The sequence below is a fragment of the Trichosurus vulpecula genome, unplaced genomic scaffold, assembly GCF_011100635.1.
Source record: "Trichosurus vulpecula isolate mTriVul1 unplaced genomic scaffold, mTriVul1.pri scaffold_163_arrow_ctg1, whole genome shotgun sequence".
NCBI classification, from domain to species: domain Eukaryota; kingdom Metazoa; phylum Chordata; class Mammalia; order Diprotodontia; family Phalangeridae; genus Trichosurus; species Trichosurus vulpecula.
This window is the reverse complement of record NW_023494447.1, coordinates 1-16,812: the sequence shown is the minus strand read 5'-3', so window position 1 is coordinate 16,812 and position 16,812 is coordinate 1. Positions and strand designations below refer to the sequence as shown.

Sequence of the window (16,812 nt, the reverse complement as noted above, 5' to 3'; positions counted from 1 at the left end):
CTGAGCCAGGCTGCTTCTCTATGATCCTATAGAGGATCTTAAAAAAAATAATATTCTAAACTGTTGTCGCCTTACTGATGTCTCCCTCCATGCCAAGACAATCTCATTCGGTGGCTGAGATGGTTTCTAGGCTCTTGGCCTTCTTGTTAGGGAAATTGCTGAATGCCACTTCAGCATCTAGAGAGGAAGTAGAAATCCTGTCTTTTGATGTCTGTGCCTTTGTCCATTTCTCCATTTTTTGATTCTTTAGGTTAGATGGAAACTCTTTAAATGTCAACCATATTTTTTCTTTCTTGTTCTTTTCATTTGGTGTTAATACTAATATTTGTTCTCATTATTTGCCTGTGACTGTACACAGACAACTGATTCTGAAATTCTATTTCATTAAATGCCTAGTTGTGCCAAGCAGGCACTGTGCTAGGCAATGGGTTTACAAAGACCAACCTCCCCCCGCAAAAAAAACCCCAACCCCGACCTTGCCCTCCAGAAGCTTACCTTCTGGTGGTAGCTTATGATAAAATTATATACAAAGTAATTTCAAGAGGGAGAAAAAAATAAACTGAGGAGATAAAGAAATATCGCTTCTACCTGAACTGCCTTTAAGGAAATTTCCAATTTCAAAGGGCACAGGTAAAGAAGGAGTATACTCCAGACTTGGGGAACAGCATACACAAAGACTTGGAGGTGAGGTGGAATATTCTGTGTTCTGGGAACAATTAGCAAGCCAGTTTGACTAGAATAGAGAATGCATGAATGGGGCTAACAGGAACGACTCCACAAATATAGGTGAAAATGTGAAATAGGGGCAGGCCCTCCTGGGTCTTTGGGTACACTCTCTAGGAAAGACCATGGGGAAACAGGGCAGTAAACACAGAGGCATGGGGGCAGAACCCCAGAAAGGCAGAGAGAAGCAGTAAAAAGTGGTACGGGACAAGTAACAGAGGGGAAGGGAATCGTGCAGAAGATGGGATATGGGTTGAGTCCTGAAAGAAGCCGAGGAACAGAGGTGGAGATGAGGGGCAGAGCTTGCCAAGAGTGGGGCACTGCCAGTGCAAAGGCAAAGGCTGCAGAGATGAGAAAAGAAGGGGCATGTTCCATGGACAGCAAGGGGACCAGTGTCTCTAGATCAGGGAGTACCTGAAACAAGGGGGGGGGCGGTGCTGGTAGAATACTGGAAATCAGCAAGTCAACACCAAATAGTGGACTTCATATTTGAGCCTTAATGAGCCACTGGAATTCATCAGGCGAAAGAGTGACACGGCAGCCCTTTGAACGCTAAGGGATGGACAGGGCTGGAGCGAGGCTTGAGGCAGGGAGACCAGCCAGAAAGCAATAGTCTAGAGGAGAGGGATTGGGCAGCTAGGTGGCGCTGCAGTGAGTCAGACCTGGAGTCAGGAATCTTCCTGAGCCTCAGATGCTAACTGTGTGACCCTGGACAAGTCAGTTCACCCTCTTTGCCTCAGTTTCCTCATGTATAAAATGAGCTGGAGAAGGAAATGACGAACCACTCCAGGATCTCTGCCAAGAAAACCCCGGAGAGTCAGACACCACTGAAAATAACTAAGCAAGCAAAGAGGGCAGGGAATAAACTTTCAACATGTCCTATGTGCCAAGCACTATGCTTTTAAAAATATTACCTCATGTGACCCTCATAACAACCCCGGGAGGTTGAGGGCAAGACGGTCAGAAATAAGGTTGTGGCTGTACGAGTAGAGAAAAGGGGACATAGAGAAGAGATGTTAGGAAGGTAAAGTTGACAAAATTTGGGTAAGAGTGAAGAGGATGACCCCTTGGCTGCCAGGCTGGGAGCCCTCGACAGTAATAGGGAAGTTAGGAAGAAGGGAAAGGTTTGGGGAAAAATACTGAGCTCTATTTTGAACATGTTGAGTTTGAGATGCCTGTAGGACATATAGGTGAATTCATCTAACGAGCATTTGGAATTATGGGACCATAACTCAGCAGAGTCTGATAGGGTTAGATAAGTAGATCTGGGAATCACTTCCTAGAGGTGCTAATTGAAGCCACGGGAGCTGATGAGATCCCTAAGTGCCATAGTCTAGAGGGAGAAGAGAAGATGGCTCAGGAAAGCCTTGGGGGGACAGCCAGGGTTAGTGGGAGTGAACTGGATGAAGAACTGGCAAAAGAAACTGGAGAAGCTATCAGTTCAGGAGAGATGAGATAGTGATCAACAGTATTGAAGTCAATAGATTTAAGGGGAATGAGGTTTGGGAGAAGGTTAGGGTTAGGACTTGGGAACTGTGGAGAGAACAGTTTCAGTTGAATGATGACGTTAAGAGAATGAAAGGAGAGCAAGTGCAGGAGGCAAGTGTAGATGGCTTTCTCAAGAAGGGGAAAAAAGCTAGAAGATGAATGCTAGCAGGGACGGTCAGATCAAGTGAGGAGCTGGGTTGGGGTTTTTTTTAATGGAGGTGACATGGGTATGTTTATATGAGCAGATAAGGTGAAATTGAAGATTAGAGGGTAGACATAATGGGGCAAGGGGGTGGGACAAGAATGGAACCAAGGATGCCTGTAGAGGGGTTTGCCTTAGCAAGGAGGGCTACATCTTTGTGAAAGATAGTTAAGAAACATGTAGCCCTACTATGTGCCAGGGATACAAAGAGCTAAAAGACAGTATTTGCTCTCAAAGAGCTCGAGGTCTAGTGGGGAAGACAACATGCAAACACCTGTGTATAAACATGATCCAGGATAAATTGGGGACCCTCAACAGAGGGAAGACAGTAGAATTAAGGAAAATCAGGAAAAGCTTCCTGGAAAAGGTAGGATTTGAGCTAGGACCTGAAGGTAGCCAGGGAAGCCAGGAGGTGGGAGATAAGGGGGGGGGGGCGTTCCAGGCATGGGCAACAGCATTAGAAAACTGCCCAGAGTGTTTTGTGCAATAGCCAGAAGGCCCCAGTCACTGGAGAGCAGAGTACATGGGGGATGTGAGTGGGAACAAGTTCTAAGCCTGGAGAGGTGGGTTGGGGGTGGCACTAGGGAATGAAGGGCTTTGAAAATGCCAAACAGCACTTTGTATTTGGTCCTGGAGGTAACAGAGTCCCTGGTATTTCCTGAGTAGGAGCTAGAGTTCTGAGTGATAGGAGAAGAGCAGGGCAGAAGAGGCAGCTCTTGGTGAATGGTTTGAATAAGGTCCTCAGCTGAGAGGATGGGGGGAGGAGGAGCCATGGAAGAGCGCCCTGATTGTTGTTGTCCAGAGGTTTCAGTCACATCCAACACTCCCTGACCCCATTTGGGGTCTTCTTGGCAGGATACCATTGTCAATAGAACAAGAGGGCCAGAGATTTGAACATGGAGGATGGTGTTGAGTTGAACTGGTTTGCCCAGTGGTGGAGATGAGGCAGTCTAGCCTGGGAAAGAGCTGAGGGTGGAGGGAATGAGGGACAGGGTGAGGGGCAGGGGAAAGGAAGGTTTGGGAGGCTGGAGACAGTCAGGGAGGCAGAGGCTGGCCAGTACCATTCACCAGTTTATTAGAGAAACCCCTAGTGTTCCAGTGTTGGTGCCCAGCAGAGGCTGGGGGGTCCACCCCAGAGGGCCATTTGTACTCCCCCCACCCCGCTCCAGAAAAAAAGAAAGCTTCTCCTTCTGTGCCCTGGGGAGCAGGGCTGTCCAGACAGACAGACAGCACAACAGCAAGACAGGAGAAAGGGGCAACATGTCTTTGTGTGGGTTTGGAGAAGCCTCAAGGCCCCTCCACATGGTTCATCTTCAGGAGATGGGACACAGGTAGGTCTCATCCACTCGTTGCTGCCACCACTGGAACAACGTAGGATGGGACGGCCTCCTTCTGATGGGGAACAGGGTAGCTGCCCCTCCCCGCCCCCGCCCCCCCCCCGCTGAGGAGCTTCCCCACTCCCCCCCACCCTGGCCCAGTATCTTCACAGCCGATAAGCAGGGGACCTCTGATGGCTGCTGGACCTTCTGCCCCTGACACCCAAGAGGAGCATATATGAGGACTGGCAGACTAAGCACAGCTTGCCTTGGACAGAAATCCTCCATTTCCAAAGGCGAGAGCTACCCCCTGCCCCCAAACCAGGGTGGCTGAGCCTGGCACTTGCTTCCATCCGGAGGCCTGATGTCAATGAAAGGAGACAGAGGGCACTAGGTTAGATGAAATCTCAGCTGCTCCGCTCTCCCTCTGCCACACTGGCATCCAGCCCTATCCCCCTCCCCAGAAGCCCATGCCCCCTCCACAGGTGGGCAGAGGGGGCAGCTCAGAGCACATCAACATCTACATAGTTGGAAATTCTCTCACTTCCTCATAGAAGGTAGAAAAGAGAGGGAGGGGCCCTGCACAGTACTTAGGCCACTTCCCAGCTCCCAGCAGGGGCTTAGAGGGATGCTGGTGGCTGCCCAGTGTTCAGGAGGCAAAAGGCAGGGCGAGGGGGGTGTCAAAGTGGCATCCCTGGGGTCCGTGCAAGGAAAGGTTCACAAAGACACGATGCTATCATCCTAAGGGTCCATTAGGAATCCAGACTAGCATCCCCGGAGGGAGCTGGGGTTACTGGGATGTCAGACCAGTGTCTCCAGAGGCAGGAGGGTCAGACCAACGTCCCTGGGGTTCGAGGATCTGAGTCCAGGGGCCGATCCCCTTCCAATGCCAGGTCACTTAAGTGGGAGCTCAGCTCTGGGGGGTACAGGAAGTCTGCGTAGTGTCTTGGGGTGGGGGGAGGTTAAGGGAGAGGAATGGAAGGACAAGAGAAGGAGCAAGAGAAACAGGGCCAGAGCCAGAAACAGAGAGAGAAGAGAGTAACATTAGAGAAAACAGAAAGACAGCAAAGCAGAGAACAGGGTCCACCGGGCTCTCCCTTGTTCCCACCTCCCCGTGCCCTGGAGTGCCAAGTCCCCCGCCCTCCCCCAGGGCACCCTCACTCAGTACCTGCCAGAGACAGGAGGAGCTGTGAAGCTGAGGGAGTGAGGTAGGGCTGTCGCTGCTGTTGGTGCTGCCACCACTGCCGAGGGCAGGGCCACTCCAGCATAGCCCAAGTATGGCTCAGGGCTAGCCTCAGTGCCATGAGCAGTATGCAGCAGGAGGCCTTGTGGGTAGCTAGAGTGATGCCAGGAGAATGGAGAAGGATGCAGGGCCTGGCCCTCTGGAAGGAGGCCCCGGGCCGAGGGGTGAAGGCCTGCCACAGCACCCCCTCCTGTGGAGCCCACGTTTCGAATGTACCAGTCTCGGAGTCCCTCGAGGGCCAGAGCCTTGTGACCACCCCGGGGGTCAGCAGCTGACTGGTCTGGATGGCTGTGGTAACGAGTTGGCCCAGGGCCTGCCCAGAAGGAACCAGGCAGTGGGCCCCCATCATCAGACTTAGTGCGACTGGTTAGCCCACGCCCAGGCCCTCCATGGGGTGGTGCGTCCTTGGCTCGAAGGAGGGGGCTGCCAATGCCGCCTCCACCATCCCCTTGAAGTGCTGAGGGAGCTGGGGGAAAGAAGACAAGGAGACCGTCCCTGCAGGAAAGGTGGCCTGGGCCCTCAGGCCAGCATTGTCCACCCCGGGCCAGGTAGTAATCCAGTAGCAGGTCACCATAGGCCGGCAGGGGCCGCCCCCGGGGAGCTGGAGGGGCAGCTGAGCTGGGCCGAGCAGCCCGGGGAGGGTCTGGAGGCCCAGCTGTTCGAGAAGAGAAGGCTGGGGGGGGCACTGGGACTGGTCGCTCAAAAATACTCTCATTGCTTTTGCAGGGTGGGGACACTGGTGGGCCTTCTGGGGGCAAGCGCGCACAGACAAAGCTGGAGATCCCAGCACCTCGGTCAACCAACAGGGCCTCTGAACTGTTGCTCCGGCGGGTCCGGCCAGAGACGAGGAAGGCACGCTCCCAAGGGCCATCGGTGTGTGGGAAGCCCATCTGAGAGTCCTGGCTGCCAGACCACTGGCGTGAGTGAAGGCCCTCCAGCCTGGGGCAGGAGAGAAGAAGGTGATGAGGTTGTGGGGAGCCGCCCGCCAACCCCGCCTTCAAGTCAAAAGCCCAAGTAGGTGCCTTCTCTCTTTGGAGCCTCTAGAAAATGAAGGGTTTGGACTGGACAGCGTAAGCCCCATTAAATGCTGTATTGTTACAGGCTGATTCGGATTTCCTTGCTGTGCTCAGAAGCTCGCGTTCCTGGCAACCTTGTTCTAAACCAGGTGAGGGAATTAGAACAGTAAGTGGTGCCTGCCACTCTGCTGCCTTTTCGGTGCCATGGCCCCCTCTGGCTACCTGTTGAAGGAGCCCAGGGTGCTGCATCTGGAATAATCATGTTTCTAAATGCATAAGAGAAAATCCGTAGGGTTACAGAGGAACCCAGTCCTGCTGAAGATGTCATTGGATGGGAATCCAAGTTCACAGACCCCTGAGTGCCCCCACCCCCAACCTCCCATCTATCCAGACCCTCGGTTCTAAACCATGTCACTGATATTTCAAAGGCCGGGCTTCTTCTCCTCCTTGCCTTGGTGGGCCTTACCTACAGAGCTGGGGTGCAGGGCCCCGGGCCAGGACAGGTGTGGCAGGAACACTTCTGCCCTCAAAGCTAGATATGCTCCTGGGAAGGGTCCTGGTGGGGCTGTCAGTGAGGAACAAGCAGTCATCAGAGGTTTCCAGTCACCTGGGGGACTTGGCACCAGGAAGAGCCAAAGGTGTGAGTGGAATTCCACCTGCTTTCTGAAGGACCCTCCCTTTGAACTGTCCAACTCTCTCCTACGTGATCACCTGGTAGGGCTGGCCACGGAGTTCCTCCGACTCTTCAGGTCTCCATAGAGCTCAGTAGCTGGCAGAGAGGGCATTGCCTTCCAGGGTGGTCGACGCTCAGGGCTGCCCCCCGCTGATACCGATGCTCGCAACTGGTCCCGGGCCTTTGGGAGTGCAGGCCGCTCACTATGGTGATCCTCTGAGGGCAAGGGGAGACAAAGCGGGGACATTTTGGTGGGGCAGGTGGGTTCTCGGTTTCTGCTCCTCCCAGCCATCCTCCATGGATCACACTCACCATTCTCATGGCTTGCTGACTCTGAGAGAGAGCTGCTCTCTGAGCGGGAGGCATCATCTAGAAGAAAGCAGGGGCCAGTCTTTGGAGTCAGAAGGCCCCTCAGCCCACCCTGCCCATCCCTTGGCCCCTCTTCTCTGAGCTACTGTTCAGCTGGTCTCCCATCCTCAGCCAGTCCCCCATCAGCAAGTGCTCCACCTCACTCACCTTGGCTGAGCTGGGCTACTCGGGTCCGGAGCCCAGGACCTCCGTGACCTGGCGGCATGGGAAGTGGGAGGCCCACCAGAGCCCGACTACCCCTCAGCTGCTCCTCCAGTTCAAGAAGTCTCTGTGATGCATCTGCCTGGACCTGCCGCCGCCGCCGCCGCTGCTCCACACTCAGCTCTGGGGCCAGTGCGAGGCGTCTGGCAGCTGCAGCAATTTGCCTCTGAACTGAAACCTCTCTCTCTAGCGTCTCCAGTGCCAGCACCTGCAACAGAGAAGGGACCAAAGAGGGAGGGAAATGAAAAGGGGAGGAAAGAACCTCATGCTCTAGACCTCCCCCGCAAGCAGCCCTCCATATTTTGGCCTCTTATTCCTACTGCCCTCCTCCACACACACCTTTGAGTTCCAGTCCCTGTTCCAATGCCCCCTTCTGAGGGGATTAAGACACTTACTCCAGAGGGGCAGAGTCCCCGGGGTTGTGGGGGGATAGGGGCAGCCCTGCGCCGGATGGGATGAGGCTGCTCCCCAGGCTCCAAGGGGTATTCAGCAGGCAGCCGGCCTGTCAGCTCCTGGGGTGGGGGAAGGAGGTTGTCATGGGGCTCCCCTCCTGGCCTGCCCTCCATCCCAAGCACCAGGGCCCCTTCACCCACCGCCTCCTGCAGGCAGACCCTTCGGAGTTCTCGAAGCTTCAGAGTAAGGGTCTCCTGTAGGCCCCGCTGGCGTTCCAGCAGCACCCGAAGTCTCTCCACCTTCACTGGGGGGCTCTCTTCCAGGGGCAGTGCTGTTCAGTGGAACAGGGAATAGGCTGGAGTCCACCTATCCCCATATCTGACCTCCTACCCAGAGTTAGTCCACATCCTAAAGCACACACTAGGGACTCAGTCTGTCCCTGCCTCCCAAGGGCTTTCTTTCCCCACCCACATCCCTGAGGATTGTACCTGGACAGTTGTAGCTTGGGGAGCTGATGAGTTGCCCTCTGACCTCCATCCTAAGGCAGGTGAAAGGAGGCTGGACAGGGCCTGGGTGAGGAGAAGCTCTTGCTGCCAGAGACCCAGCTGCTCTCCCCACTCAGCCAGCCCTGGGGATTGGTGTCTCTCCCCCAGACCCTTGGACTGTGATTTTAGCCTTTGGGGTTAGGTTCTGGTTTGGTGGGGAGAGCAGGCAGCCTTAGCCCAGAAGGGTATAGGGGGAGGAAAGCAAGGTTGGCACCTGGCAGCTTAGCCTCTCTCTCTTCCTGGGCCCTTCAAATCCACTGCTACCTCCCTTCCTTAGCTCCTGGCCAGGAATGAGTCAGGGAGCAGAGAAGCAAAGTCCAGAAGAGACAGATAAACAAGGGTTCAGCCCTGAGTAGGAGGTGGGGAGCTCCTCCTCTTCTCCACTTGGTGTTTTCCTACAGCTCAGTTGGAGGGGGTTTATTCCCCCCCCAACTCTCCACCTTGTGGGGGGAGGCCAAATGAGGACCTCAGAAGGGCCCTGGCTTTCAGCTGCTGCCAACCCACAGGCAAAGCTCTCCCTGATCTAGCATCCCATGAGAGGCAGGGCCAGTCTGGGCTTCTGGGGATGCCTTCCCAAGCTGAGGTGGCTCTAGGGGGATTGTCCTGGCTTGGCACTGCTACAGTCTTTCCCTTCCCCCCTAACCAGCCCAAGATCTCAGCTAGTTCCCTTCCAAAGTCCTCAGCTGCCAAGATTTGATCCTGTAAAGTCCTCGTCCCCCAAGATCTTGGCTTGAGTGGCCACCCTCAAACCCAGCCCTCTAAGAGCCAGACCACTAGGGGCTCATATGGCGCTGGCCTGAGGAATACAGTTCCCTGGGCCCCTGGGCAGCCTTCGGGAGAGCCAGACTGGCAGGCAGAGGAGCTCCTGGGCTGGGGGGAGGCAACCACCCAGCCCTACCCTGCTTGTACATTTGCTGCTGCTTCTGGGGAGGAGGCCAGGCTCTCTTTGGGAGCACCCCCCCATTCGAACCTGGGGGAAAAAAGCTTGCCCTTCCCTGCATCCTCATGGCCCATGCCCTCCCCCAGAGCGCCTCGCTTCCCTGGCAAGCCATCCCCATTCCTCACCGCTTGTGGGGGTCCCTTCCTAGGTCTGAGCCGAGTCAGGCCAGGGAGCAGCAGCAAAGGATGGTTTTCACCAGGAGCCTAGGCCCAGCCTGCTAACCTGCTCGTCAGCTAGCTAGCTAGCCAGGGGTTGGGGGTGGGGGTGGAGGAGGAGGAAGAGGAGGAGAAGAGAGCCTCCACCTTTTAACCCTTTGCCCGGTGGCCCTGTAGGCTCCCGAAACACCTGCTCCGAGGGGGTGGGGAAGGGGAAAGGTAAGGCTGAGGGCGGGGCTGAGAGGAGCTGGAGGCCCACCCCTCCCCCCAGGCCCCCCGAGGTTGGGAGTGGAATACGCTTCTTCCTTTACCTCTCCAACCTTCCCAAGGTTCAGGCACGTTGATCGGGGGGGGGGGGGGGAGGGGAGGCTGGGCCCTGGATTTCTGGAATTCCTGGCCCCAGCCTAGTCCCACAGGTTTGGGAGACAGCAGACCCAGGGATGAGGGACATCGGGACCGAAAGGAGAAAATGCTGAGGGGACGGGGGTGGGGGGGAGGGAAGCGGGGTTGACCTTATCATTCCTCCATATTTGCGCTTTCTCTTTCCTCAGGCCTACGGTTCGAGAACACATAGGGGAAACTGATGTTGTGGGGGAGGGGTAGATCTGGGGAGGAGGGTGCGTCCACTTCCTGCCAGCTGGTTTATCGGCCCCCCACCCCAACCCCGCCCCCGCCCCAGTCCCCTGCACCGAGAGGTGAGACAACCGACCTGTCGTGTCCTGTCAGGGAGAACGGGGTGGAGACAGGTGGGGGATCGGAGCTCCAGGCTCTGCTGTCCCGGAGCCACCCCCACTCCCCACCCCCGACGGTGGGGAGGGGCGGGGTGAAGGCTGGAGAGGAGAAGGGAGAGGGAGGCGTCCCATCCCCGCGCCCATCCTTCCGCTTCCCTCACTTAGCACTGCCCAACCCAACCACCCCCGCCATCGGACGGGCTCCCCCTAGAGCCGGGGCGTGGCGGGGGGGGGGCTGGCGATCGGGGGCCGGGCCGGGGGAGGGGCGTCGGGCTGCTCCCTCCCTCTCCCCCCACCCCCCCTCCCCCGCCTCGCACTCACCGCCGCTGAGGGCCGGTCCGAGGAGGAAAGGAAAGAGACCCTGAGGACGCGAGCTGGCGGGAGCGAAGGAGGCAGGCTGATCTGGGGGCCCCGACCCGGAGGCGGGGGGCGGGCGGGGGGCGGGGGGGACTCGGCTTCGTCCCTCCGCTGCGCGCCCCCGGCCGCCCGCGCTCCCGCGCGGCTGGCTCTTCCGCCTACCTCTGGCCCCGGGTGCGCGCGGCCGCCCCGGCGCGTCCCCGAGCGCGCGTGCGCGGCAGCGGGGGGTGGGGGGCGGGAGGCAGGCAGTGGCTGCTGGGCGCAGGGAGGGTGGGTGCGCGGGCTGCTCTGAGCCCCTCTCCTTGTCCCTCCCACCTTCATCAGTACATGGGGTGGGGGCGGGAACTCCATCCATCTGTTCCTCTCTCCATCCGTCCGTCCAAGCATCCATCCAGCCATCCCACTGTCCTCAGTCACCCTGGAAACCCCTAGCTCGTCTGTCTCCTCAGTCTCTGTCTCCTCTCTTTTACCTAACCTGACCCCCTCACCCCCCAGAAGCAGGGCATCACTGGGGAGACTGGGGTCAGAGCTAGAAAGAAAGGGAAAAGTTCCCAGAGTGGAAGCTTCAGGGCCCCCAGCCCAGGCCTAGCTGTGCCCCCCCCCCCCCCCCCCCCCCCCCGCCGTCATTGGGGCCTAACTCCAAGGTCATTCACAGAGCTCCAATGGTCTGAAGAATGTCCCAAAGCACAAACCTGTATGACCCTGCCACTGGCTCCCTAGGGCTTCTTCTCCCTTCTCCTTTAGCACCTGTACTACGTATTTGTCCCCTTCTAAGGCCCTTCCATGGCAGCCGTTACACTGGGACAGGCAGCCACTCCAGGTCCCTCCCATGCCTAGAAAGATCAGCCCTCCCACCACCTCTTCCTCTCAGCCAGCTCAAGCACCTTAATGCCTTTCAGGAGCCCCCAAATTACCAGGGAGCCCTTTTATGTCTTATGTACATTGTTGTTTAGTCCTCTTCACTTATTAACAACTCTTTGTGACCCCATTTTCTTGGCCAAGATGCCGGGGTAGTTTACCATTTCTTTCTCCAGCTCACTTTACAGATGAGGAAACTGAGGCAAATGGGGTGAAGTGACTTGCCCTGGGTCACACAGCTAGTGTCTGACGCCAGATTTGAACTCAGGAAGATGAATCTTCCTGACTCCAGGGCCAGAGCTCTATTCACTGGGCTACCTTGCTGCCCCTTGGAATTAGAGTTAGGGTTTGGGCAATGACCTAATGTGTGTGTGTTGCGTTGGGGGGCGGGAGGGGGTGATTTGTGGAGGTTAGAATGAAACACTCCCTCAGGCCTCACTCTTCTCACCCTCATTAGCCAAGGAAGCCAATATTCCTTTCTGACTCAATCAAAGAAGTTCACTTCACATTAAAAAAAAAATCACAGGCTCAACCATTCCATTTCTACATTTACTTGTCCTCATACCCTTATCCTGATCATGACATTTGTGATTACATGTTCGTGGCGGGGGGGGGGGGTATGGAACTGCCCCTTCCATAAGGCCAAAATGTCCAGCAGGTCTGGAGATAATGGAAATCCCCTATGATGACTGCAGCATACCCCTGTAGCCAGTTTTTTCCTCCCTTTCCCTTTTCTCTTTGGGCGGTGTAGAGAATACTTCAGTCACAACATGGCTTCTGGGTCTGCTCTAAGGTTCTTTCCCCAAGCACTCTCCTCCATTTTTCCCTCCTCTCATTTCTCCTAGAGTTCTTAGAGTTTTTGTTGGTGTCGGGAGCTTGTTTCAACAATGCTGATCAGCACCTTCTGAGAACACTACCTGGATCACATGGCCAGCCTATGTCAGGCATGACTTGAAAGTGGGCCCTCTAGCCTCCCAGGCTGGTTCACTCTCAATGCTGTCTTACAGGAAAGTCTTCTTAACCTCCAATGAAACTCACAGCCACCATCTTTTCACTAACACTTACTTTGAAGTAAGGTATCTGTTCATCCCCAGCCTCTTCTACTCATCCCATTCTATCCCACCAAATCTCAGTGACACCCGTGAGGTCAGTGGCCTCCTTGCTTGTCTAATTCCTCTTGCTTGTTACCCAAACTTTGTGCACTTCAGCATTGACAACCAACACCATGCTTTTCATTGCTCATTCCTTGGATTTTGTGTACTGTCTAGAAATTTCTGGGTGTCTCACTATTCTTTTTGTATCATGAATACTCCCTACGGGGGATATACAGAAGCAGACTACTTCCTCCCCAGTCATTTTCAGTTTAAAGCCTATTTGACTAGATCCATAATCCTCCAAGCAAATCCATCTTGACCAGTCCCTGCGAGGTATACTCCATACCTGGGCAGAAGTTTGTCATTCTTTCATTCCTGTATTATATGGAAGCTGTGGTCTAGAAATTCAAATCCCACTGGCCTGTCAGACACCATCTTCTTCACCAGCTGCCCAAATCTCCTTTTCTCTCTTGAATCCCTTGACTTCAATAGCAGCAGCGATCAAAATACTGCCTACATCCCAAAGGTCTTCATCTTCTTGCCTCAGACTGTGCAGTCTTTACCAATTCTTTTTTGGTTTCTTTGAGCAATATGTTGTGTGTCCAAGGGAACCACCTGAAGTGGGTAGTAGTCATGGACTTTTGACAAGTCTTCAGAGGCCACGTGTTGTTATCTATGCCCAGGAAAGACAACAGGCCACTCGACTGCTGGCAGGTCTACAAATGAATACCCTTAAGCAATTGTCACCAACCCCCAAGGATCTCCTCTTTATCTTTGGACCCTGACACTGGATAAGCCCTCCCCTGATAGTTTGGGTAGCCTCGGCTAGATGGTTCCTGAGGGGAATCAGCAGCTGCTTTCTTCCTTTTGGAAAAGAGTCCCATGTCTGGTTCTTGACTCCAGGTTCCCAGTAGCAGTTTTTCCCTCCTTCCTCTGAGTGATATTATTCAACCCTGAAGCCTTCATATAGAACCCAGCTTTCCCCCATACCAACCTCTACATAGCCTTTATCTTCTTAAAACCTTTCTTTGGGGGCAGCTAGGTGGCGCAGTGAGTAGAGCACTGGCCCTGGGGTCAGGAGGACCTGAGTTCATATCCAGCCTCAGACACTTGACACACATTAGCCACGTGACCTTGGGCAAGTCACTTAACCCCAACTGCCCTGCCTTCCCCCCTCAAAAAAAAAACAACCTTTCTTTGGATTTCTTTTTTTTAATAATTAATTTTAGTTTTCAACATTCACTTCCATAAAATTTTGAGTTTTAAATTTTCTCCCCTTCCCTCTCCTTCCCCCTCCCCAATATGGCGTGCAGTCTGATATAGGCGCTACTTATATATTCATATTTAAACATATTTTTACATTAGTCATGATATAAAGAAGAATTAGAACTAATGGGAGGAACCATGAGAAAGAAGAAACAAAACGAAACAACAAAAGAAAAGGAGAGCAAATAGTCTGCTTCGATCTGCATTCAGACTCCATATTTCCTTCTCTCGACATATTTAGCATTTTCCATCATGAGTCTTTTGGAATTATCTTAGATCCTTCCATTGCTGAGAAGAGCTAAATCTATCAAAGTCAGTCATTGAACAATGTTGCTGTTACTTAATGTTCTGGTTCTGCTCACTTCACTCAGCATCAGTTCATGCAGGTCTTTCCAGATTTTTCTGAAGTCCGTATCTTCCTTGTTTCTTATAGCACAATAGTATGCCATTACATTCATATGCCACAACTTGTTCAGCCATTCCCTAATTGATGGACATCTCCTCAATTTCCAATTCTTTGCCACCACAAAAAGAGCTGCTATACATATTTTTTGTACTTGTGGGTCCTTTCCCCTTTTTTATGATTTCTTTGGGACATAGCCCTAGAAGTGGTATTGCTACATCAAAGGGTATGCACAGTTTTATAGCCCTTTGGGCATAGTTCCAATCTGCTCTCCAGAATAGTTGGATCAGTTCACAAATTCACCAACAACACATTAATGTTCCAATTTTCCCACATTCCAGCATTTATCATTTTCCTGTTTTGTCACGTTAGCCAATCTGATAGTGTGATGTGGTACCTCAGAGTTGTTTTGATTTGCATTTCTCTAATCAATAGTGATTTAGAGCATTTTTTCATATGCCTATAGTTAGCTTTCATTTCTTCATCTGAAAACTGCCCGTTCTGTATCCTTTGACCATTTCTCAATTGGGGAATGACTTATATTCTTGTAAATTCAACTCAGTTCTCTATATATTTTAGAAATGAGGCCTTTATCAGAGATACTGGCTATAAAAATTGTTTCCCTGCTTTCTGCTTCCCTTCTAATCTTGCTTGCATTGGCTTTGTTTGTGCAAAAACTTTTCAATTTAATGTAATCAAAATCATCCATTTTGCATTTCATAATGTTTTCTATCTTTTGTTTGGTCATAAATTCTTCCCTTCTCCATAGATCTGACAGGTAAACTATTCCTTGCTCTCCTAGTTTGCCTAGTCAGCCTTTATATCTAAATCATGTAACTTCTTGGGATTTCTTAAAGAAGCAGCCCTTTGAATCCAAATTTCATAGAACAAACCCCCTTAATAAAAGGATTTGATCTGTAAAACTTGGACTCAGTCAAAAGGCTGCACCCAAGGACCTAGAGGGCCACACTTGGCCTCAAGTCAAAGGTTTCCCACCCCTGCAATGGTCATTTAGCCCTCTCTCTTAGACCAAAGACCACTTATGGTGGTGGGGTCACAGTTTATATGCCCTTTGAAGAGGAGGTGTTCCCAAAGGGTGCCTAATCACTTCTTATTGGTTAATCAAATGGGAGGTGGGCTGTCTTGGGGTACCAATTTCTATATCACCTGTCTTGATAATAGGGAGAATCAGCATTTACCCAGGACCTGTCTGAGCAAACATGAGTAGGAATACAGCCCTTAGCTTAAACTTAGAGTTTCTTTTACTGTCTTAGCAGAGCTTGGCCTGGTAAATCTTTAAGAGAGATTTCCCACACTTGTTGGTTTCTAGATGAGGAAGTAGAGAAGGAGGAAAACATTGGTCTTAATATAATAATTAGTTATTAAATATAAAAAAGAAATAATAACTTCTCACAATGTTTCTATAAGTGATCTTCACCCATGGACTACATCTTTGTGATTTCACAATTAACTGAAAGATGTAGAGAATATATGATCCCACAGGACTTATTTTATTCTAGTGTTAACTTGTTTAAAATTTTTTAATGTAACTTTTATTTTTCTTTTTATCAATTGACAAGCATTAACTTTCTTTTCCTCCTCCTTCACTGAAAGAAAAGCAAAACAAAACTTATAACACATGTGCATAGTCAAACAAAACATTCTCATGTTGGCTATGTTCAAATACTTATGTTTCATTCTCTACTCTGAACTCATCACCTCTCTATCGTCATCAGACCTCTCAAATTGTGGTTACCGAATTCATCGGCGCTCTTAAGATTTGGTTCTACATCTTTATTTTAACTCTATGTGCATCTTTTTGTTTCAAATGTGTGTTGTTGTTATTTTGTAAACAACATATTTTCAGAATTTGCTTTCTAATCCATTCTGTCTTCTTCCATTTTGAGTTCATTCTGTTCATATTCATAGCTGTGCTCATTCATTTGGTATTTTCCTCCATCTTTTTAGGAAAAAAGCAGGGGTAGTAACCACGATCACAGACAAAGTTAAAGCTAAAATCGATTTAATCAAAGGAGAAAAATAGGGAAACTGCAGTATGTGTCAGACATATTAATAATATTGTTTTAGACTATTTAAAATAACTAGACAGTGTGAGGTTGGAATTGTGCTGTGGTGTGAGAAATGATGAGTGGGCAGACTTAGAAAAGTAGGGAAAGACTTGGACTTAGGAAGGAAGAGGTTATCCACCCTCAGAGAAACAGAAGCCAAACCAGTAGAGGACAGTCTTCTATAGATACACATGAATTTATATGTGCGTCATTATGGATATCTAGCTATATGTATGTATATGTAAGTGTGTGGATGTCTATATGTGCATATATGTATATGTGTGTATGTGTATGTATGTATCTACATCTGTCTGTCTACATATCCCTGCTTAATTGGAGGGGGGGGGCGGAAGGGGGAAGGGGGGTGAGAAGAACAAAGTAAAATGCACGGCAGAGGATAAAAGAAAACTCACAAGGAAGCAAAGCAAAGCTGGACAGCTCAGTATTTATTATATAGGCTTTCTGAAAATGGACATTTATTGCTGTCTATTTTGAATCCTCTCTTATGTTCTGCTGTGCACATGGCAATGCCTTTTTTTTCTTTTCCTATTGTGTATTTAAGTTTAAAATAAATTAATAAAAAAATCCTCAAATGGGGTCACAAAGTGTCAGCCATGACTGAAACAACTGAACAACAAATCTGTCTATGATCCCTCCCTCTTATTCCCCTCCACCTTTTCCCCTTTACCTCCTGTTTCCCTATTGAGAGAAATCTATTTCTGTACTTGACTCTGTATGTGCATTTGTTCTTCCTTTGACCAGTTCAGATA

At 51.4% G+C, this 16,812-nt stretch overlaps 1 protein-coding gene across 9 annotated transcripts; it reads right to left on the bottom strand.

Moving 5' to 3' along the window:
* Positions 1 to 3,891: 3,891 nt before the first annotated feature.
* CCDC120 (coiled-coil domain containing 120) lies at positions 3,892 to 10,371 on the bottom strand. Of its 9 annotated transcripts, XM_036740670.1 has the most exons (11): positions 9,974 to 10,064; positions 9,777 to 9,817; positions 8,113 to 8,162; positions 7,825 to 7,955; positions 7,627 to 7,743; positions 7,178 to 7,439; positions 6,974 to 7,030; positions 6,700 to 6,877; positions 6,455 to 6,553; positions 4,898 to 5,911; positions 3,892 to 4,674 (listed from the first exon to the last, which is right to left on the bottom strand). In XM_036740670.1, the coding sequence occupies exons 2-11, from the start codon at positions 9,782 to 9,784 to the stop codon at positions 4,560 to 4,562; spliced, it is 2,031 nt and encodes a 676-aa protein (XP_036596565.1). In that variant the 5' UTR covers positions 9,785 to 9,817; positions 9,974 to 10,064; the 3' UTR covers positions 3,892 to 4,559. The 9 variants fall into 9 exon arrangements, with proteins under 9 accessions (XP_036596565.1, XP_036596566.1, XP_036596563.1 ...); XM_036740671.1 differs by lacking the exon at positions 9,777 to 9,817 and adding an exon at positions 10,317 to 10,371 and having other exon boundaries at positions 6,700 to 7,030; positions 9,974 to 10,094; XM_036740668.1 differs by having other exon boundaries at positions 6,700 to 7,030; positions 8,113 to 8,193.
* Positions 10,372 to 16,812: the final 6,441 nt, after the last annotated feature.